This window comes from Paroedura picta, chromosome 4, assembly GCF_049243985.1.
Source record: "Paroedura picta isolate Pp20150507F chromosome 4, Ppicta_v3.0, whole genome shotgun sequence".
NCBI classification, from domain to species: Eukaryota; Metazoa; Chordata; class Lepidosauria; order Squamata; family Gekkonidae; genus Paroedura; species Paroedura picta.
The window spans coordinates 118,131,876-118,153,482 of NC_135372.1; the positions used below are offsets into that span (position 1 = coordinate 118,131,876).

The window sequence follows — 21,607 nt, forward strand, 5'->3', positions numbered from 1 at the left end:
CAGATACGTCACCTCCGCCTCTGTTTTCGCCTCCCTCGGTCAGCTTCGCCGTCGCTCCCGAACTGGAGCCTCTTTAGACGCATGCGCAACAGGCGGGGAGGGGCGTTGCGTTGCTAGGGCGGGAGCGGCCCTTGGTTACCGTCCTCGGCTGCTCGGCTGGCGGGGCCGCGGGAAGATGGTAGCGACTCCTCAGGTAAATCGATTTCCTCGGGACCGTCCCTGTGGGACCTTTGCCTCCACGGGAACCCCCGCCTTGAGGGACCCCAGGGAGAGCGCGCTGGCAGCAGGCATCTAGCCACCAGCCTGGCTGCTCCCCTTCATCGCCCTGACCACGCTTTTAAGGGCTGCGACAGGCAGGAATCCGACAGGTGAAGCTTTGCCTGCCAGTGCGTCTCAGTGGTCTGCAGTCGCTGTGCCTGGGTTCCCTTCCCAGATGCCCAGCCTATACTTGGTGGTTGGGGTCTTCTTCACCCACCTCAACACTTATGGCATACCTAGATTGTAATGGCATTGGTTTCTGGCCTGCTCTTTCAGAGTGGTGCTCTTGGCTCTCCTCACAACAGCCCTGCAAGGAGGGGAATGATTGCACCACAGTCCCCCAGTTTGTTTCATGGTCAGTGAGGATTGGACGCTGCGCCTCCCCAGGTCTAGTCCAACGCTACTAGCCAGTATACTCCTCCCTACATATGAGTTTGATTTTCAAGGGTACTGTACATTCCAGAGTTTTTTGGGGAAGGGAAATCACTGTTAATACAGGTTTATGAGTTTAATATGTCTTTAATTTCAATATATGCTCTGATGCAATATGCCTTATGTCTGCCAAGGCAGATAAGCATTTCAGAACTGTAAATCCTCTTGCCTTGAAAACCCTCTGAGTGACTTGATGTCACTTTCCACCACCAGTATAATACATCAATTCTATATTGTTTTGTTTATAGCAACTGGTGCTGAGAGTCTGTTCTGCCTGCTCTGTGAAAATGAGTTATCAGAGGGAAGTTTTCCATTAGGTTCTACAATACGTTGTGCCACTGTGTTTGCAGTCAATTGTTTCTGAGATTTTTGAGTTTCTGTCATTAAGAAAACAAATTATATGGTGCCCCAGTCAGAAAACCCTAGGGAACAATCATTTGACAGTAAAAGTGTCTGATTAACAGAAACTCCAGCGCAATAATTTTGATTGTCTTAACTCACAACATGCTCCAAATAATCCTAATGTAAATGTGTCTCATTATTAGCACTTTGGCCCACAGAGATACAGAGACTAAATGCCATTGATTGGAGTGTGAGTTTTAGCTCATACAACTGGGAACTGTATTCCAGTATCTATTTTTTAACTGTACACCACAATCTTCTTCATACAGAATGACTGTCAGCAACAATAAAATAGAATATGAGGATAAAAGCAAAGTTGTCCAGCCATGATAAAATAAATCAGTCATAAACTATTCAACAACAACCACCCCTTCAATCACCCTCTGCCCCAAAAAATGGATTGAGAGAGCAATCCTAAGCAAGTCAACAACAGTTCTGGTCATTGTGGCATACTCCAAGCAATGTGGTCTGTAATAGTGCCATTTTAAACAGAGTTACACCTTTCTAAATCTTTTGGTTAGCTTGGCAGAGAGGATGCTCTGTACATCTCACATGGCCAGTTTTCCAAAATGAGTGCTCCTAGTGAGAAAGACACAGATCTCATAATGATCAAATGTTTGTGAAAGAAGGGTACATCAAGCACATGATGTTGTGTGGTTGCCAGCTTGACCAGTAAGCAAATATAAGAAGAGGTGGTCCATCAAATATTTGTTATCTAAGTACATAGCTGGAATTTTTACTGGACTAAATAATTTATTCATGTGGCTAGTTGTATTCATCTGAAGCAACAGAATAAAATTCGAGTCCAGTGGTATCTTTAAGATTGACTTCCACTTCAATGTATCTGAAGAAGTGTGCATGCACACAAAAATCATAAAACTTTAAAGGTGCCACTGGACTTGAATTTTATTTTATATAATTTGTTACTGTCTAAACATATCTTTATTCTATACACTTCAAACTGGAAACAAAACTATAAACAGGGGGGAAAAACTTGAGCTGAGCTTGCTGTTTTGGTGTCATGACCTATTTGTCAGAATAAAATTTTCATCTGATTTGATTAGTTCAGATATGTAGAAAAGTATTATCCTGATGAATTTCATAGTAAGTACAAATATCTTCTTTTTAAAAGAAAGATTTAAAAAAATTCTGGTATCCTGTTTGGTTGTTTCCTTTTCTATATTACTCTGTTCTTCTTTGAGGTAACTATGGAGGGAGATCTTCGGAATATAATTCTTTTCAACGCTTCCAAAAAAGAGATCTTTACTATCAACAGTGGCTATAGGGTTCTACAGAAAAGGCTTCGCAGTAACTGGAAAATACAGAGGTACGCTTAGTTATTTGTATCTGACAGTTACATGGGATTATATATTGTTATATGAATATGGATTGTGAATGATCGTGAGCACATTATCTCCTGTTTCTAGATCAGGATTGAAGTTCAAGGAAAACATTTTGTATGCATAACAAAATCAGAGTCCAGTAGCACCTTTAAGACCAACAAAGATTTATTCAAACATAACTAGTTATGCGACACCTGAGCACGCCTTGAATAAATCTTTGTTGGTCTTAAAGGTGCTACTGGACTCTAATTTTGTTGTGCTACTTCAGACCTACACAGCTACCTACTTAATGTATTCAATATTCATGGCAGCCTTAAAGATAGTGTCTTCCTCTCTGTAGCTTCTTGCCTCTCCCATGTCATAGGGGGAAAAAAATCTACATCTTTTTGTCAGCCAGTGTGGTGTGGCGGTTAGACTAGGACCTGGGCAGCCCAGGTTTGAATTCCCATCCGGCTTTGGAAGCTGACTGTATGACCTTGGGCTACTTGAACATCCGTAGCCTAACCCATCACACAGGATTGTTGTAAGGATAAAGTGGAGAACGGGAGAATGTTGAAAGCCACTTTGGGTCTCCACTGGGGAGAAAGGTGGAGTATAAATAAAGTAGGTAAATAAAACATTAAACACTAGATGGAGCTGTTTATGGCAGGATTCCCCCCCCCTGAAGCATTTGGATAGTCCTGCATTCAACGCTCATCTCAACCATGAATTTATTAGTTGGCATGCCATTATTTTCTCAGCAGCAGTGCTTTAACTACAATATGGGGATAACTGGAGAAATAAAGGACACCTTTGGTATAGTAAGAGTACTCATCCTTGACCTGACCTCATCAGATTTTGGAAGCTAAGCAGAGTGGGTCCTGGTTAGTACTTGGATGGGAGAGCACCAAGCAAGTCCAGTGCCACTACCTAGAGGCAGGAATGACAACCCATGTTTGAATGTCTCTTGCCTTGAAAATGCTACAAGGTTGCTGTAAAATGGCTGTCAGTTGATGGCACTTTACACACACACTTTCAGTTCAAATGGGTGCAGCACAAAAGATGCAAAATATATTATAGTGCAACAAACGGCCTTGAAGACTGAGAAACTGGAAAGAAAGTTGGTGTGTGTGTTCAGAACACAATTCTGCATTTCAGGTTTGAACCCCATCTCGACCTCAATACCTATTTTCAATGGGCACAGGAACGATGTTAAAAAAACCCAAACCACTGTAATGTGATATATTTCTTGAGCATTGAGAATTCACAATGAAACTTGGTATGTACATTTATAATATATTGTAAGTACCAGTTCAACTTCTACCCCTTTATACAGGGGGAACAAACAACATTAAAAAAATGTATAATATTTCCATTAAATATTGGAAATAAAGTTTGTGTGAACACTCAGGACAGAGTTTTACAATGCCAAGAACTGTTGATAAAATGTGGAAAGATGTAACCCTCCCCCATAATTCAGTCTCAGAAACAAGGTATTCTAAACGCAGTAATGTTGTTCGGCCTTGCAGGCCCATTACAAAAATTACTAGAATAATATGTCAGGCTACTTGTTACTATAATGTGGAAATTGGTGCAAAACAGAATAGATGAAAAAAAAAAGACTTTGCCAACACTTTTGCCCATCTTCACAATCACCTGTTGCTTTCTTTCCCTAGTTGCATGGCTACCTGCAAACCATAATGTCTTACTTCTACCCTCCTTCCCAGGTAGAAAGCCATGATCTCTTTATACCTGGGAAGGAGGGTAGAAGTAAGACATTGTGGTTTGCAGGTAACCATGCAAGTAAGGAAGGATATTTTTTTTTGCAATCATAGTCTGTAGTTCAAGACCTCTAGACAACTTGCTTTTGTGAATGCAGGGTAATATGTTCTTGTTTATTTGTCCCTAGTTTGAAAGATGAAATCACTTCAGAGAAGTTGGCTGGAGTAAAACTATGGATTACAGCAGGACCCAGGGAAAAGTTTACAGCTGCTGAAGTATGTTGCAATCATAGGTATCTCAAAGAACTGCTTAAGTATTTAGTTATCTTCTTGTTTTATGTATTTATTTAAAATATAAAATTATATACTTGCCTTTTTCCCAGGAATCTTGGGACGCAAGACATTTCTCTAGGGCAGGGGTCCCCAACCTTTCTGAGTTCATATGCACTTTTGTAATTTTGACACAATGTAGGAAGCACAGCCAGAAAATGACTACCATGAAATCATTGCCACAGAAGGTGGAGCCTGCCAGAAAATGGCTGCTGCCGTTTAGCTTCAGTGACAATCCTTATGTTGTGGTGGCAGCTGCTGTCAGTGCAGCATTTTTAAAACTCTGCAATGCTAATGAACTCTCCAGTGACCAATTATAAAATTATAGAATCAAAGAGTTGGAAGGAGCCATGTAGGCCATTTAGTCTAATCTAAAACTCAATGCAGGATTAGCTGACATCATCCCTGACAAATATTCATTCAGCTTCTGCTTGAAGACTGCCAGCTAGGGGGAGCTTGCTACCTCCCTAGGTTAATCTACTTGTACTGGAAAAAAAATCCAAATAGCCCGCTGGTGCCTTTCCATCCCTAATTTAAACCCATTATTGTGAGTCCTGTTTTCTGCTGCCAACAGGAAAAGCTCCCTGTGCTCCTGTGATAGCTTTTCAAATACTTAAAGAGAGCAATCATGTTCCCTGGCACTCCACATCCTCCAGAATAAATAGTCCCAAGTTCCTCAGCCTTTCATTGTAGGGCCTTGTCTCCTGGCCCCGGATCATCCTCATCGCTCCCCTTTGCACCCTCTCCAGTCTGACCACATCCTTTTTGAAGTGAGGCCTCCAGAACTGCACACAGTACTCCACATGGAGCTTGAACAATGCAGTGTTCATTGGGACCATGACATCTTGTGATTTGGATGTTGTGCCCCAGTTGATACCATCCAAGACCACAATTAGACTTTTTTGTTGCTGCATCACACCCTACAGTCAGAACCCTTATTTGGCAAAAGCCCCTCCTGACCATGCTCACTCTCTAAAAACACTTAACAAGCACAGGAAAAGTGTTGGCAGGCACCATGGCACCCACAGGCACCACAATGGGGACCCTTGCGGTAGTGGATTGATTCAATTACCTCTTTTCTGATGTAACAGCTATTGGGATTCAGTTATTGTTTTGAATTTTTGCCTTTTAGATTCATAGGAGAAGAGTAGGTTAGTTCAAATGTCTGTTGAGCATTCCAAGTACTACAGTAAAACTTGCAAGTCCCTCAAAATAATTTTTACTATGTATTTATTTATTATTTTTATTTATTTATCTGTTTACTTATCTACTTATTTATTGTGTTTCTATACCACCCTCCCATAAGGCTCAGGGCAGTTTACATAAAACATATGAATATATATTGCAATCATAATAAGAACAACCATAACAGTGGGAACCAGGTGCAAGTAAAAGGTAGATTGTAATCTTCCAGTAGACTCCTAGCCAATTATTGGTGAGCCACCTGCTGATTACCAGAGTATTTTGGTAAGGGGCGGGGAAAGATCTTTTCCTGATCCTGCAAGGCTCATCTTATGTTGCTAAGTGACTTACTTAACCCAGATAAATTTTGCTGTTTACACAGACCGAGTATGCATTCCAGCATCCTCTAGCATGAGGATTTATTTTGATGGGAAAAAATAGGCTGTGCAAGACTGAAGTTAGACATTTCTTTTGCATCCCAGACTGTTCATACAATAAATCCTTTGTGCTGCTATAGACGAAGACAGTCTTCAGGAATAATTTGCCAGTCATCTTCTGAGAACAAAGGAGTGAGGTTTTTAAATCAAATAGGTATTGGTACTTATATACTACATAAGTCTGAGTACGGTATCTTAATTTTCAATGGTAACTCTTTCCTTTAGGGGTTGTTGAATTAGTTCTTCTGATTATGAGCTCTTTTTCCCTTCTCAGTTTGAGGTTCTGAAGAAGTATTTAGAAAGTGGTGGGGATATCTTGGTGATGCTGGGAGAAGGTGGTGAATCTCGATATGACACGAACATCAACTTCTTATTGGAAGAATATGGGATCATGGTCAATAATGGTAATACCTGAATTGGGATTGTCTCTGGCCGTCAGGCTTGACCGTGTTTGCATGCTGTAGATACAAACTAAAAACAAGTGACCAGTTTATTTAAGCAGGTTTTGTTGTTTTAATATCCAGGCTTGATACTGTTAGATATAGCATTTTTCCAGGCCTTTTGCTTTAAGCTCAAGCCCTTTCATTCAGGGGCTCACTCCTACCATAGGCTGCCCTTGTAGACCTGAGCGAGAGTGGTTCACAGAATGTTCTAAGTCAGTTTTTCACTTTCCAGATATGCCTGAACCATTAAGCTCCGGGGCTCATTGTGCTGCAGACATGTGATTGGCAATTTGATCCTTGAGTGGCGTGCACTGGATTGTGGCGCAGAGCCCCCTGTTCTGCAAAAGGCCTAGCCTGCCTTTTCTCTCTCTTGCTGCTTGGTCTAACCATCACATTTCCCCTGTCCAGTGTTTCTTGCCTGCATGTATGGCATCACAGCATTCCTCCCCCCCCACACACACACACAAGGAGAGCAGGCTCCAGGCAGTAAACAACTGGAACTTTGAAGGTCTGACTGGTGGGAATGGGTAGTGGTTATAGTAGGCAGGAGGGGAGGGAAAGGGGAAGGGGACACTCCTTTGGGGGGACACTCTGGGCTCTAAGTGTATGCATAGAAATTGGAAACCCAGTGAATGCAAATTAGAGTGCCAATGGGTGAGGGCAGTGTGGTTTCAGTCTGTTAGGTTGGTGCAGAAGAGAAGGCAAAAGAGCTGTTTCATAGAATCATAGAATCATAGAGTTGGAAGGGGCCATACAGGCCATCTAGTCCAACCCCCTGCTCAACGCAGGATTAGCCCTAAGCATCCTAAAGCATCCAAGAAAAGTGTGTATCCAACCTTTGCTTGAAGACTGCCAGTGAGGGGGAGCTCACCACCTCCTTAGGCAGCCTATTCCACTGCTGAACTACTTTCAAAGAATGGTGGTTTTGTTTTGCTGCTCTTTGAGCAAACTTGTGCTATACAGGGGTCCTGTCCATCAGTGGGTGACCTAGCCTTGTCATCCTGTTGCTCCTCTTGGTATTTATGCAAAGAGGAGCAGGAAACATGGCATTCTTGTACTCTACATATGTATATTATCAGCAGGTTCTTCCAAAGAGCAGCCCCTCCCCCCAAAAAAAGCCCTCTAGGTCAGCGGTCTGCAACATTTTTCCAGTTGCAGACTGCTGCCAAGGGGTGGGGGGAGAGGGCGACCTGGGGCCCGCGCAAACACACATGCGCGGATCTGCTGCACATGCACATTTGCGCCCGGCAGTGCCACAGATGCGCACATGCGGCAGTTTTGTGCATGCACGGACCTGCCGTACATGCACGTTTGCGCTTCCGGCAGGGGTGCAAACGCGCATGTGTGGTGCTCTGTGCATGTGCGAAACTGCCGCACATGCGCATTTGCGCCAACATAAGGCGTAAACACGCATGTGTGGCAGGTCTGCACATGCGCATTTGCGCCGCCGGTGTGCCAGTGGCCATGCTTCCCTCTCCTCCCCATCCCGCAGCAAGAAGCTTGCCAGGCCGCAAGCTAATTGGCTGCTTTGGCAGCCGATTTGCTCACAGCCTGCCGAGCCTCTCGCTGCGGGGTGTGTGTGTGTGTGTGTGGGGAGAGGGAGCCATGGCCCACTGTTGAGGTTCTCGCCGCCTGGCACTGGGCTGCGGACCGGGGGTTGGGGACCACTGCTCTAGGGCCTCAAGAGTCATCAAGTGCGGTTCAGCAATCCACCTAAGAGCTAACTCTTGGCTAGCTGTGCTAAATGAAGTACAGAAGAGCTTTAGTTTAAAGGGGGGACAATCTTCAAAGCACAACTTTTTTTAGTACAGTAGTACAGCTTTTTACCCTGCTCTCTATGCAAGATTATATCCTGTATTTTCATTGTGACATTCTTACATGTATCTTTGTTACGGGGTATATACACGCTTCTTATTCTTGATATCTAACAAAGAAAATTGCTTCAAATTGCTTCACCATTTGATTCATATCTTACCATTTTCAGCATGATACTATAGAAGAAAAAATTCTATTTTCCCTCCTTTATTTAGATTCTGTGGTGAGGAATGTGTATTATAAATATTTCCATCCTAAAGAAGCCTTGGTCTCCAATGGAGTTCTAAATCGGTAGGTGTTTGATGGTGGAGGGTATATAATTGCTCTGTGCATTAGTGCAAATCTTGATTTGTGTAGCAGTTAGATAATACCTTCAAAAATCTGTTTGTGTTTCCACCAAAAAGTGAAATCAGCAGAGCGGCAGGAAAAACAGTGTCTGGAATAATAGATGAAGAGAACAGTGGAAATGATTCTCAGTAAGTATCTTTTTTTGGCCCTAAACCCTTTACAATTGCTATGAATCTTGAGTATTTTCGGAAGTCGTCAGTATGTGGAGGAAAATCCTAATATGTTTAGAGTATTCTGTAGAATGTCTCAGATTCTGTATAAGAGCCTAAGAATAGCCCTAATGGATTAGACCAAAGGTCCATCTAGTTCATATCCTGTCTCTCAGAGTGACCAACCAGTTCCTCTGCAGGCCCAACAAGAGGGCATAGAGGCTGAGGCCTTCACCTGATATTACTTCCTGGCAGTGGTTTTCAGTGGTTTGCTGCCTCTGGACTGGTTTCCTTTAGTATGTTGCATCTTCAGTTTTGCATAATTGTTAGGGGAATTTATCATATGACAATCCAGAGAATGTAAGAGCTTTATATACATTCGTGGAATGTTTGTTTTCTATTTACTGTAATACACCTTTTTGTGCACTCTGGACATAAAGTGGTAGATACAACCTGTGTTTTTGCTCAATTTTGCCTAATTCTTCTTTACTACATGTGTTTTGTTCATGCAGGTCATACTGTGCCTTTTTGGGTGGTCAAGGGGGGGCCTTTCCTTTTTTTTTTTTACTTGCAGAAAAACTGGTTAAATGCAGCTAATAATCTGTGCAGAAAGGAAGCAAAGTATGGTTCTATAGTTCTTCTAGAGGACCTACTTTGATTATATGACAAGGAGTCTTGTGGCACTTTATTGAATTTACTGTGGGATATGCTTTTGTGAGACAGAGCCCAGGTTGTCAGATGCATGGGGCACTTCATTTGAAATGAAAAACACGAGAGAAAAGTAGAGAAAAGAGAGAAAAGTAAGATGAGTTAGAAAATGCCAGGTAAATTTTATCAGGTGTATGCAGTGAGGAAAAAAAAGAATCAAAGATAAAATTGAGGTTATGACTTTTAATAATTGAAAGAAACAGTGAGCTAAATTTTCAACTAACAGAAGGAGTCTGCCTTCCTGCTGCAGATCCCTGATTTGCATCTTGTGCATTTCCTCAGCATTCCTCTTCCTCCAGAAGCAGCATTTCAGGGAGATCAGGGTGGGGGAATGTTCTGTTCCACTAAGAGAAGGGCCTTCTGTAATGGAAAATTTAGTCTGGTTCCAACCCAAGAGAAGAGCAAAATGGAAGAGCAAGAGAGTGTAGTAGTAACTCAGAATTATCAGAAGCACCTCCTTGGTTGGGTAAAGTGCAATAACATAAGGTGTCGATCCATGTTAGTTTATTTTATTAATTTAAAAAATATGTGTCCTGTCTTGAAGCATCTTACAAAAAATCTAAGCAGTGGTAACATACAAGATGTTCAGCAAAAGCAAATAAGGCTTAAAATGGGTCTGGCCTGGAAAGAGCAAAGTAGCAGTATCACAAATCTTTGGAGGTCTGTGGGAACACAAACATTACACTTTGTCCTGAAAGCCAACAGAAAAATGCACTCAAGGCCATTTTAAGTAGCCTCAGAAACATTGCAGAAAAGGCTAAACACCCTCCTGCAGCTATTCTTCAGAAAGTGTGATCTAACCACAGTGATCCATGCTCTGATCATATCTAGGTTAGTTTATTGTAATTTGCTGCCTTCAAAAACTGTCCAGACATTTCAGTTGGTCCAAAATGCAATAGTCAGGCTACTGTCTTGTAGTAAAATACAGGGATCATATCAGTCTGGTGCGAAATATCAGCACTGGCTGTACATCTGTTTCCAGGAACAATTTGGACTGTTGGCTCTTACCTTTAAGGCCCTGAATGGCTTGGAGCCATGGCATTTCAAAGGGCTGCATCTTCCATATGATATATATAAAGAGATTGGAAAACTTTGAGTGTAGCACTTTTTAATAACTCTAAAATCCATTACAGCAATGTAGTATGAAACATATTTATTTATTTATTGTATTTATATACTGCCTACCCTTGAGGCTCAGGGTGGTTTACACAGAAGGTAAGAAACAATGCATGGAACTTAGTTTATCCATAGCATGTAAATAACTCTTGCCCCAGAGGGACAGACCAGAACAAATGGGATGAAATTAATTCAAAAGAAATTCCATCTAAACATCCGGAAGAAGTTCCTGACAGTCTGAGTGGTTTCTCAGTGGAACAGGCTTCCTCGGGAGGTGGTGGGTTCTCCATCTTTGGACATTTTTAAACAGGCTGGATAGCCATCTGACAGAGCGGCTGATTCTGTGAAGGTTCAAGGGGGTGGCAGGTTACAGTAGATGAGTGATTGGGATGTGAGTGTACATAGTGCAGGGGGTTGGACTAGATGGCCCATGAAGTCCCTTCCAACTCTATGATTCTAACTACAACAATAATAATATTAATAGCTATAACAGAGGTAACGGACAATAACAGTGCAAACAAGTCCAGGGGCAGAATGCATGGGTAGATTTCTGGGAGGGAGGGAGCAGGGGCCCTGTAGATGTAGCTGGTATCACTCGATCTCAATCAAATCTCTGGTGGAAGAGCTCTGTTTTGTAGGCCCTGTGGAACTGTTTTAGCTCCATTAGGAGCTCATTCCACCAGGTGGGGGCCAGGACAGAAAAGGCTCAGGCCCTGGTTGAGGCCAAGCAGGCTTCTTTAGTGTCAGGGGTCATTAGCCAGTTGGCGATGGTGGAATGTAAAGCTCTTTGAGGGGCATAGGCAGGGAGGCGGTCCCTCAGGTACACTCAGGTATATATTATAGGAATGTTGTTAAGAAGTAGGACCTCTTAGAAAATGTTCACAAAGATTATGACAGATGTATATTTTTGCAGGGCTCTTACTTTTATTTACCCATTTGGTGCCACGTTGAATGTGATGAAACCAGCAGTCGCTGTTCTGTCTACAGGATCTGTCTGTTTTCCTCTTAATAGACCCATCTTGGCATTTTATCATTATAAGGTACATGATTGCATGAACAATTAAAAAGTGCTGCTTTTATTGTATAGCTTCATACATAATCATGTTATTTGTATTTCTGTGCAATTTTATCAGAAATGTATCCTAGGCTAGCGGTTTTTTGCTAAAGGATGAAGATACAAACTTTGAACAGAGATAAAGAAGAATAGTTGGTTCTTATATGCCGCTTTTCTCTACCAGAAGGAGTCTTCGAGCGGCTTACAATCTCCTTCCCTTTCCTCTCCCCACAACAGACACCCTGTGAGGTGGGTGAGGCTGAGAGAGCCATGATATTACTGCTCAGTTAGAACAGCTTTATCAGTGCTGTGGCGAGCCCAGGGTCATTCAGATGGCTGCATGTGGGAGCGAGGAATCAAACCCTGCTCACCAGGTTAGAAGTCCACGCTCCTAACCATAACACCAAATCTATGATATTTTTAGCAAATGATTTACATTGGACAGTAATTTTTTCTTAAATTTTCAGGTGTGTGCCAATCATAATTATATGATTTTTCAGTTCCTTTCAAGACTAAATACAATATAGTATAGCGTACTATCTAACACGTTATTTTCTTTTAAGGAGGTTACATTTCTGAAATGAATTAACTTGGATTTTGATCCTGAAATGATAGTTTGATTTTTTTTTTAAGAGTAGTACTGTTTTGGTATTTGGATGCCAGGCATTTGATTTTAGTTAGAATTTTGGCATATGGAAAGAGCAACAAAGTGGCAAAATAGAAGAATTCAACTAAAATGTATTTTAATGGACATAACTTGAAAAATGCACAAACATTTTATCCCCAAAGCCATTCCGGGTGAAAATGACATGCAGTGTTAGTTTTCATCCCCAATTACCTCTGCACATGTATGCTGATTTTTATGTGATTATTTTTGGGGTACAGATAAGATTTGCTTATGGCTGCATGGTATATTGGACACTGGTCTTTCTGTTTTGGACAGAGTAACTGACTTTTTCTACAGTGGTAAAAGAGAATACACACAAGGTTATAAAGAGTCCTGTACATAGATTTATCAGATTTGGTTTTCTGTCAGCAGCTGCTTCTGTAGCTTTGTAATCTGTCTAACTTTGCAAAGTTGATTTCTAGGGTGATTGAGAGGCTTGAGTAAAAAAGGGTTGAGGTGCAGTAACCTGAGCACAGGTGAAACCTCTGCCTGGAGTTCTTCTGAGCCTAACTGTTCTTTCCACCATACTTCTTGACCCCAGATTTTTCCTGCCTATCATGTTTGGATAGACTGAATTGAGTGAGGCACTGGGCGAGAGAATCAGTCACTAACTACACATTTTGTTTTCCCTTGTCTTACTGGAGGGAATGATAGACACAATGCTGCAGGAGGAAGCAGAAGAAAACAGTAGAGTATCTGTCAGGGCAGAGAAAATTACTATAAGGAAAATCTGTGATCTATCTGAGAAATGAAGAAGAAAGGAAAAGAAGATTCTCTACATTGATACTCTATATTCAGTAAACAGGAAAAATAAGAGTTGAGAAACCAAATGAAAATACTTGAATATATAGTTATATACCTTTGGGAACTACCATCAATCTTTCCCAGCAGCAGTAATAGGAAAACAGATGCTCAAAGCTCGAGGTAGACCAACAGTTTTTACAATGGCACCATTTAAAGATTTAATGGAGTATTTTATTAAAAATTATACCTGTTAATAGAATGTGCTGATTCATACTTGAAGCAATATTACTGATGGTCCCCAGAATGTGATCCATGAAACATTTTCTATTATTTTTTATTTGACAGAGCCAAGGTGGAAAGTTAGCTGTGTTAGGATCTTGCCATATGTTCAGTGACCAATATTTGGAAAAGGAAGAGAACAGCAAAATAATGGTGAGTGTTTTTTAGTCTTTTTAATATCATGTGTTCTCATGCTCACTTGATCAGCTTTTCTCAAAGCTTAGATACCAGAACTGGTATAAAACTGTGTCATCTGAGCTTAGTTTAGACTACTGTTGATTGTAAGACTCTGGGAAATATTTGCTTAGATCATATGTATATGTAGGCCCTTTGGCCAACAAAATGCCATGGAATCTGTTGCTGTATCTGCCTCAAGCCCAAACACAGAAAGCAGCACATATTTTTCAGGGATATTGGCACAAATTGGCAATTTTCATGTATATTTTTGCTTGGGACATCCAGAATGTATATTTCTAATAAATATAAATCAATAAACCAATATTTACAAAGCATCAGTAAACAAATAAGTAAAGGAAACCAAGAGTAAGTCTTTTTCAGCTTGGCTGCTTGGTAGGGACATTAATCAGTCAAGACAAAGACAAATGCCTGGCAACAATGTCATTATTAATAAGAGCTCCACTCTTTAGTGGAGAACCTCCTGTGAAGGTCACTAATTAAGCTTAGTAAATAAGAAGAGCCCCTGCTTGATGAGACCAATCATCCATCTAGTCCAGCATCCTGTCTCAAACAGTGGCCAACAACAGAGCATAGAAGCCAAGACCTTCCCCTGATGTTGCTTCCTGGCTCTAGGACTCAAAGGCCTAGTGTTTCTGAACATGGAGGTTCTCCAAAATCACCACAGGTAGTAGTGATTGATAGATTTATTCTTCATTCATCTATATAAACTTTTAAAGCTTTTATTCTTGATGCTTTTAGCAATCTGCTCCTCAGCATCTGAATAGGCTGCCTAAGGAGTTGGTTAGCTCCCCCTCACTAGCAGTCTTCAAGCAAAGTTTGGATACACACTTTTCTTGGATGCTTCAGGATGCTTTGGGCTGATCCTGTGTTGAGCAGGGGGTTGGACTAGATGGCCTGTGTGGCCCCTTCCAACTCTATGTTTCTACGATTCTATCTTTTTTGCATACCTAATTATTGACTTACGTTTCTTTTGTCAGAGCCTGTTGACCCTCCTGTTCAGTTCACTGGGGGGAGGCCTTCCACTTTTTAAAAGAAGCCTCTTCAATATTTATAGTATCTTTGACTTATGTTGCTAATCACGCAGGCCTCTTTTGGCCGTGCCTTTCCTAACCTGTGAAATGCATTCTATTAGGACTTCAATAAATGTGGCTTTAAATGGTTTCCAAACATCCTCTAGGGCAGTGGTTCTCAACCTGCCGTGACCCCCTTTGGGTTGTCGAGACCGCTGCCGCTGTGGTGGCGGTGCAGCGGCGGCAGTGTGGTGATGGTGCAGTGGCTGCAGCGGCTGCATCAGCTGCAGCAGTCTTGGCGACCCCTGGGAAAAGGGTTGATTGACCTTCCTAGGGGTTGCGACCCCCAGGTTGAGAACAACTGCTGTTGGGGAATTTGACTCTCTTGTGTTTCCCCTTCAGCTTTCTTTTTCAGCTTTCCCCTAATTTTTGTACATTTCCCTCTTTTGAAATCAAATGTTATAGTTTTAGACTTTAGGGGTAACTTTCCATTAACGCTGAACGCTGAAGTTAGCATTATGATCACTATTCCCAACTGCTGTAACAACCTCTGCATCTTTCATCAGGTCTTGAGACCCACTCAGAACCAAGTCCAGAACCCCTCTGGTTGGCTCTGTGACCAACTTTTCCAAGGCACAGTCATTTATGATGTCTAGGAATTTTATTTCTTGAGCACAGGTTTATCCAGCCAATGTGAGGGTATAATAACATTTGCTTTAGTCACTTCCTTATCCATCTCAAGATTAGCCTCAAAGGTTTGATCAGGCAGGCAGTAGTACAATCCCACTTTTAAGTAACCCTTAGGAGTAGTATGTCCACACATTATCACTTCTGCTGGGGAGTTAACTCCCCTGATATTTTCTAACTTATGTATTTCTCTTTTTATGCCTTTACATTAATTGTATATTTTGAGGAAGTTTAGCTATTATGAAGTTTTAATGTAAATCATCCTGATAAAACCACAAACTTACCAGAACACTGTGGTTTTTAGGAGGTACTTTTCCAGTGGCTCACAACAAATGACCTCCATTTAAATCAGATCGATGCAGAAGATCCAGAGGTAAGAGAATCTAGTTTAATAGTTTTAATTTTTGTCTTTAATATGCTTACTTGTTTTCCTCGTTACCAAGGAAGCTTTGGTCATCTTGAATTAAGAAGTTTCACTGTTAATTTTAGTACTTGCAAAATTTCCTAAGTTCGGTAATTGTATCCATTAAATTTCATCTCTATTTCATATTGTGAAGAATGTACAAGTGTCACTCGGGTGTAACTGAGTGATCAGCTTTGCCATGACAAACAGAATGCTATCAAAATACATGTCAGTCTTGAAGAATATAATGAAGCTGGCTTAGATCCAACCAATGCTTTTGCTCGGTCTCACCCAATTCCACTCCTTTCCTTGTCTCACATAGTATTTTTCTGTACAAGCTGCATTATTCCCAACATAATCTTTTTTTACCAGTGTGACGCCTGGTTGACTCCAGCCCTTTAACTGAACTTCAACAGAACAAGTAAAATCTGTTTTGTGAATTAATTGATGTATCTAACTGTTTGTAAAAATGCTGATGGAATTGCTCTCTTTCCACGAGAGCAGTCAAGCTGCAAAGTATTACTTTGAAGAATGGTCTCTTTATTTTTGTCAGATGGTTCCCCATCATACTGGGAATGGTCTGTTAATAGCTCCAGCAAATTCTGCATACTCTGTGATTTTTCAGATATCTGATTATACAATGCTTCCGGATATAGCCAAACTGTCCGAGCGGCTGCGAGTCTGCCTGCAAGAGGGAGATGAAAACCCACGAGACTTCACAACACTTTTTGACATGTCCACTTACCAGCTGGATACTACAGCACTTCCCAAAATAATCAAGTTGGTTTCATTGTCGGCTGTCATCATTTGCTTTTGTCTTTAAATTCAAATTATCTGTTTGAAGAATTTGCTACCTGCCTTTCTGCCCTAACACCACCAAAGCAGCTAAATAATGGCATTATTCACAACAATAAACTAGGATTTGTCATGGAATGAGCCTTGGATGGCCTGCCCCCTTCACACACAGTTTTGAAATTATTCATTCTTACTATCATGGGAAACTAGTTTGACATGGACAAGCCAGAACAAACTGTCTCCCCCCTTCCCTCCAAACTCTGGTTTAATCCTGGTTTGGAGAATAGAAACAGACCACAGGTGTGTGGGGGTATGCTTGGTCTAGAGGGAATCTGTGTATGGTCCTCCTGGTAGTTCTGTTCAAAAATATTAATTAAGTAGTCCACTTGAGAATTGTGTGTATGTGTTGCTATGAAGTCACTTTTGACCTTTGGCAACCCTATTAATGGCTTCCTTGATTGGGTCAATCCATCTCACGTCTTCCTCTTTTTCTGCTGCCTTCAGTTTTTCCTAGCATTATTGTCTTCTCCAGTGACTCTCCAGTTAGACATAAGCATGTTGTCAACTATCTTTGTTTTTAAATTTAGCTAATCTGATTTCATTGTAGATCTTATGAACAGCTGAATGTGAAATATGAACCACTTCAGCTAATTCAGCCTCGCTTTGAAACTCCACTACCTGCACTTCAACCAGCAGTGAGTAATACAGTTGTTTGTTGCTGTTATTCTACTACATGATTGTGTAAGAAGAACAAATGTATTTATAATCCAGGCGTTGGACAAGACTGGAGCAAACAAGGTTTTTGAAGTAGTAAGAATACAAGATTAATTTTGTAAAGTATTGACCTAGCAGTTCATGGAGTGCGTTTCAACAAAAGGGCAAGCAACATGATCAAAATGGGGAAGAAAGAAGGATTTAATCAGGACATATGGGCAGCTGGGATACAAATTTTGGTTCTAGGCACAGGGCAAGAAGAAATAGGAGCAGAGATGTAAGATGAGGCAGACCTTTGAAAGACCTTGCAGTTAACAACTTTTGTTTTTGAGGAAAAGTAAAAGTGAGGGAACAATTGACATGGACAGAGTGTTCCATTCTCATTCGTCAAGTCAGAAGCTCATCCACTGGGGCTGTTGCTCAGGGATAGAGTACCTGCTTTGAATGCAGATAGTCCCAGATTCAATTTGAGGTATCTCCAGCTAAATGGATTAGGTAATAGGTGATGGGAAAGACCTTTGCCTGAAACCTTGGAGAGCTGTGGCTAGTCAGAGCAAATAACACTGATCTTGGCAAACCAAACTAGTATGAGGCATCTTCATCTACTTTTGTGTATTCTGTATTGCCAGCCTAAATCCATTTCATATGTCAAGGTCCCACAATTAGATGAATTTCCCTAAATTCAGGTTATGGATTAAGCACTCCCAGCCCAGGCATGCCAGTTCCTGAAATCCTAGAATTAGGAAACAACATAATTCAAAAACGACTTCGTCCTCCTCACCCCAACACACTATTTCATTGTTTTTTCTAGAAATTGGTGGACTATGGCAATTAGTATTGGTACAGGATCTAATTAAACTGTTTACTTCATATGAGCCAGGGCATGATTGGACTTGACAGTTTATACTTCTTATTTACTAGGTTTTCCCACCTACCTTCAGAGAACTACCTCCTCCCAGTCTGGACCTGTTTGATTTGGATGAAACTTTCTCTTCTGAGAAGGCTCGTCTTGCCCAAATAACAAACAAATGTAAGTAGGGCAAACATTCAAGTATGCTAAGCTAATATTAATTTGCAACAAAATGAAATAAATTCCTTCCAAAGTAATACGACGGTACCATAAAATGGGTTTTTCAAAATGCATTAGAAACCTTTGACTTTTAGGTACACCCCAGTTCTGCTTAGCTGAGATATATTTCCTCCTCTATCCCCCTTACCACACAAGTTCTTCTTTCCTCCTGGTAACCCCCATACTTCCATTTTTCCCTGCTTTCTTCTCTCCTTCCCACTCATCCACCCACTAGCCTACTGTTGCCCATCCTCAGATGTACTTATTGTTTATTTGTTCTGAGTAGTGTACGTAATGCTTCTCTCTTCCATTTTATCCTCACAATAACCATGTGAGATAAGTTAGCAGCCCTCCAAAATAGAATCATGCTGCAGCCAGGTCTGCTTTTATCCTCCATGAGAGCCAGTTTGGTGTAGTGGTTAGGAGTGCGGACTTCTAATCTGGCATGCCAGGTTCGATTCTGCGCTCCCCCACATGCAACCAGCTGGGTGACCTTGGGCTCGCCACGGCACTGATAAAACTGTTCTGACCGGGCAGTGATATCAGCGCTCTCTCAGCCTCACCCACCCCACAGGGTGTCTGTTGTGGGGAGAGGAATGGGAAGGCGACTGTAAGCCGCTTTGAGCCTCCTTCGGGTAGGGAAAAGCGGCATATAAGAACCAACTCTTCTTCTTCTTCTTCTTCATGCCTATTAATTTGGAAGCTGTGGCTTTGAAAGGATTGTCATGATTGGGCAGACAGAACCAACTATAATGTACGTACGTTCCCATTTTTGGTGGGCAGTACTCCCCCGATCCATCCTGTTGCCCTAGAGACTTGTAAAATGGCATGTGTGTGTGAGAGAGAGAAATCAGGTCTAGAATCCTCAAAATGCCAGTCCTGGGTATTCTCATATATTTCTAGAAAAATTCAGGATGTTGATGCCAAGAATTGCCAAGAATCCTGAATACTGTAGTATTTGTGGAGTATTTATTAAGAACAGATCCGGACTTGAGAGGCTTAATTCTTGTGAAACTTGCATTGTAATTTCAAAGAATTATTTCATTTGTGTGATGGTGTTAGGCACTGAAGATGACCTGGAATTCTATGTCAGAAAATGTGGTGATATTCTAGGAGTGACAAATAAACTCCCAAAGGAACAGCAAGATGCCAAACATATATTGGAGCACATTTTCTTCCAAGTAGTGGAGTTCAAGAAGTTAAATCAGGTAAGCTGCTAGGCATTTTCTGTATCTGTGTGTGTGTGTGTGTGTGTGTGTGTGTGTGTGTGTGTGTGTGTGTGTGTGTGCGCGCGCGTTGATTCAAGGAGAGACATAAGGCTAGGCTTCTGGGAAAGCCAGTTCCTCCTTCACTTTGGTGAGCGAATATGAAGGCACTGCATTCATATTAGTTAGAAACTAGGATTTTACAATGTGTTTACTTTGCTTTTAAAGCCAGTTGATTATGCTGTTTCAGCAAGCTCTAAAATTTCTTCCATTCAGAGTGCAAACCAGCTTTTAAAAATAAACTCAATTCAGATCTTTCTCTGATGGACCCTGAGCAGCAATAATGACTGGAGTGCTCTGTATTAGATAATCAGTTTAACTAGTTTAGTGAAACTACAGGTTTCTTGTAATGTCCAAAAAGGGTTTTCAACCCCACTCTAACTATGGTTGAATGCTCTGTTTTGCGGTTAATAGTATTTTGGTATTAATGTTTGTCGAGAAAGGAAAAGAGGAAAGAATAGCAAGTCCTCTGGCATCTCCTGGTTTCCTAACAGTGGTATTGGGGGTTGAAATGGTACATAAATTAGGCACTTGAAGAATTTCAGAGGTGACCATATCAAGTACTGTTTCCAATCCTTTAAGCCATGTGTTTGCTTGAGTCCTTCAGGCAGCATCCTGTTGAATTTCTCACATGAGAAGATGATCTTTTCTTCCTCTTCCTCTAGAGGGTGCCCATAAGCAGCACCTACTCCCCTTTGAAGGGAAGAAAATGTCAAGTGTTGAACATCTGACATTTTCAGCTAAACAGAATGAAGTGTAACTGGAGTGTTAAGGCAGCGGTCGTCAACCCCCGGTCTGCGGCCCAGTACCGGGCCACGAAGGCCTTGGTACCAGGCCGCCAGCAGCCGCGCCTGCCTCTTTCCCCTCCCCCCCCCGCAGCGAGAAGCTTGCCAGGCCCCGAGCAAAGCGTCCACCAAAGTGGCCCATTCGCTCGTGGCCCAGCTAGCTTCTTGCTGTGAGAGAGGGGGGAAGAGGTAGGCGTGGCCTCCGGCAGGCCAGCAGACACAAACGCTCATGTGCGGAGCTGCTGCGCATGCGCGTTAGTGCCCCCTGCTGGCGAAAATGCAGCGCCCGGGACGGCAGCTCTCCCCCACCCCCAGCGGCGGTCCTCAACTGGAAAAAGGTTGGGGACCGCTATGTTAAGGGACCCATCTAGACTTATATGGTGATCGAATTACCTGTATTCAACTGCAGTAAAGCACTAAAAACTCTCATCAAAGAACATGAAAGGTTTGATCATTATTGCACGATTAAATATCAAAATGCAAAAATATTAACACTATTCAAAATAACTTCACGTTTAAAATTTGCAAATGCATAGAAATAAAGGAACTTCTCATTTGACTTGTATGTCTTTTGATAAATGTCCTTGTCTTTTCTTAAAGGAACATGATGTTGATACAAGTGAAGCCGTATTCCAGAGTGGTTTCTGACCCCTGTCTTTTTGCTGACTGAAGTATATGGCTCGGCTGGGGGATGTCATAGCCCACTTTCTTCCATTGTATGTTTGCTCAGTAGACTGGTGGACTGTTTCCTGCCATTTTCTGTGCCCAGTAATATCTTGTATGTATGTAGATAGTTCAATGCCAAATGAATGATTGCCATACAGGCAGCAATAATTTTGATAAGTTTTTATGTGCATCCCATATTCAACCAGTTTCTATTTTTTTAAAGTAAAGATACCATTTTGTACATCTTCAAGTCATTGTCTCTGGCTTGTTTTGTTTAAGGTTTTTTCTTACAAAGTGTCTGCGTGTGGCTGTCATGTATGATTCTATGCTCCTGGTCACAAAACAAAAGGAATTATTTATCCCTATATCCGATGGGGCCCTGACGTGAGTAGCACAAGCTAGTCAGATCTTAGAACCTGAACATGATCAGCCCTGGCTAGTATTTGGATGGGAGACCTCTAAGGCAAGGGTAGTCAACCTGTGGTCCTCCAGATGTTCATGGACTACAATTCCCATGAACTCCATGAGTTCATGGACTGCAATTCCCAATTCCCATGAGCAAATGCTGGCAGGGGCACATGGGAACTGTAGTCCATGAACATCTGGAG

General features: G+C 41.7%; 1 protein-coding gene across 3 annotated transcripts; it reads left to right on the forward strand.

Annotated features, from left to right (window-relative positions):
- Positions 1 to 67: 67 nt before the first annotated feature.
- Positions 68 to 21,249, forward strand: IFT52 (intraflagellar transport 52). Of its 3 annotated transcripts, none has more exons than XM_077335379.1 (14): positions 68 to 193; positions 2,295 to 2,419; positions 4,324 to 4,411; positions 6,359 to 6,488; positions 8,558 to 8,633; positions 8,747 to 8,818; positions 11,577 to 11,703; positions 13,474 to 13,560; positions 15,607 to 15,675; positions 16,331 to 16,485; positions 17,108 to 17,195; positions 18,136 to 18,244; positions 19,346 to 19,491; positions 20,934 to 21,249. In XM_077335379.1, exons 1-14 carry the CDS (start codon positions 176 to 178, stop codon positions 20,979 to 20,981), a joined length of 1,338 nt encoding a protein of 445 aa, XP_077191494.1. In that variant the 5' UTR covers positions 68 to 175; the 3' UTR covers positions 20,982 to 21,249. The 3 variants fall into 3 exon arrangements, with proteins under 3 accessions (XP_077191494.1, XP_077191496.1, XP_077191495.1); XM_077335381.1 differs by lacking the exon at positions 68 to 193 and adding an exon at positions 3,573 to 3,693 and having other exon boundaries at positions 4,324 to 4,428; XM_077335380.1 differs by lacking the exon at positions 68 to 193 and adding an exon at positions 3,573 to 3,693.
- Positions 21,250 to 21,607: the final 358 nt, after the last annotated feature.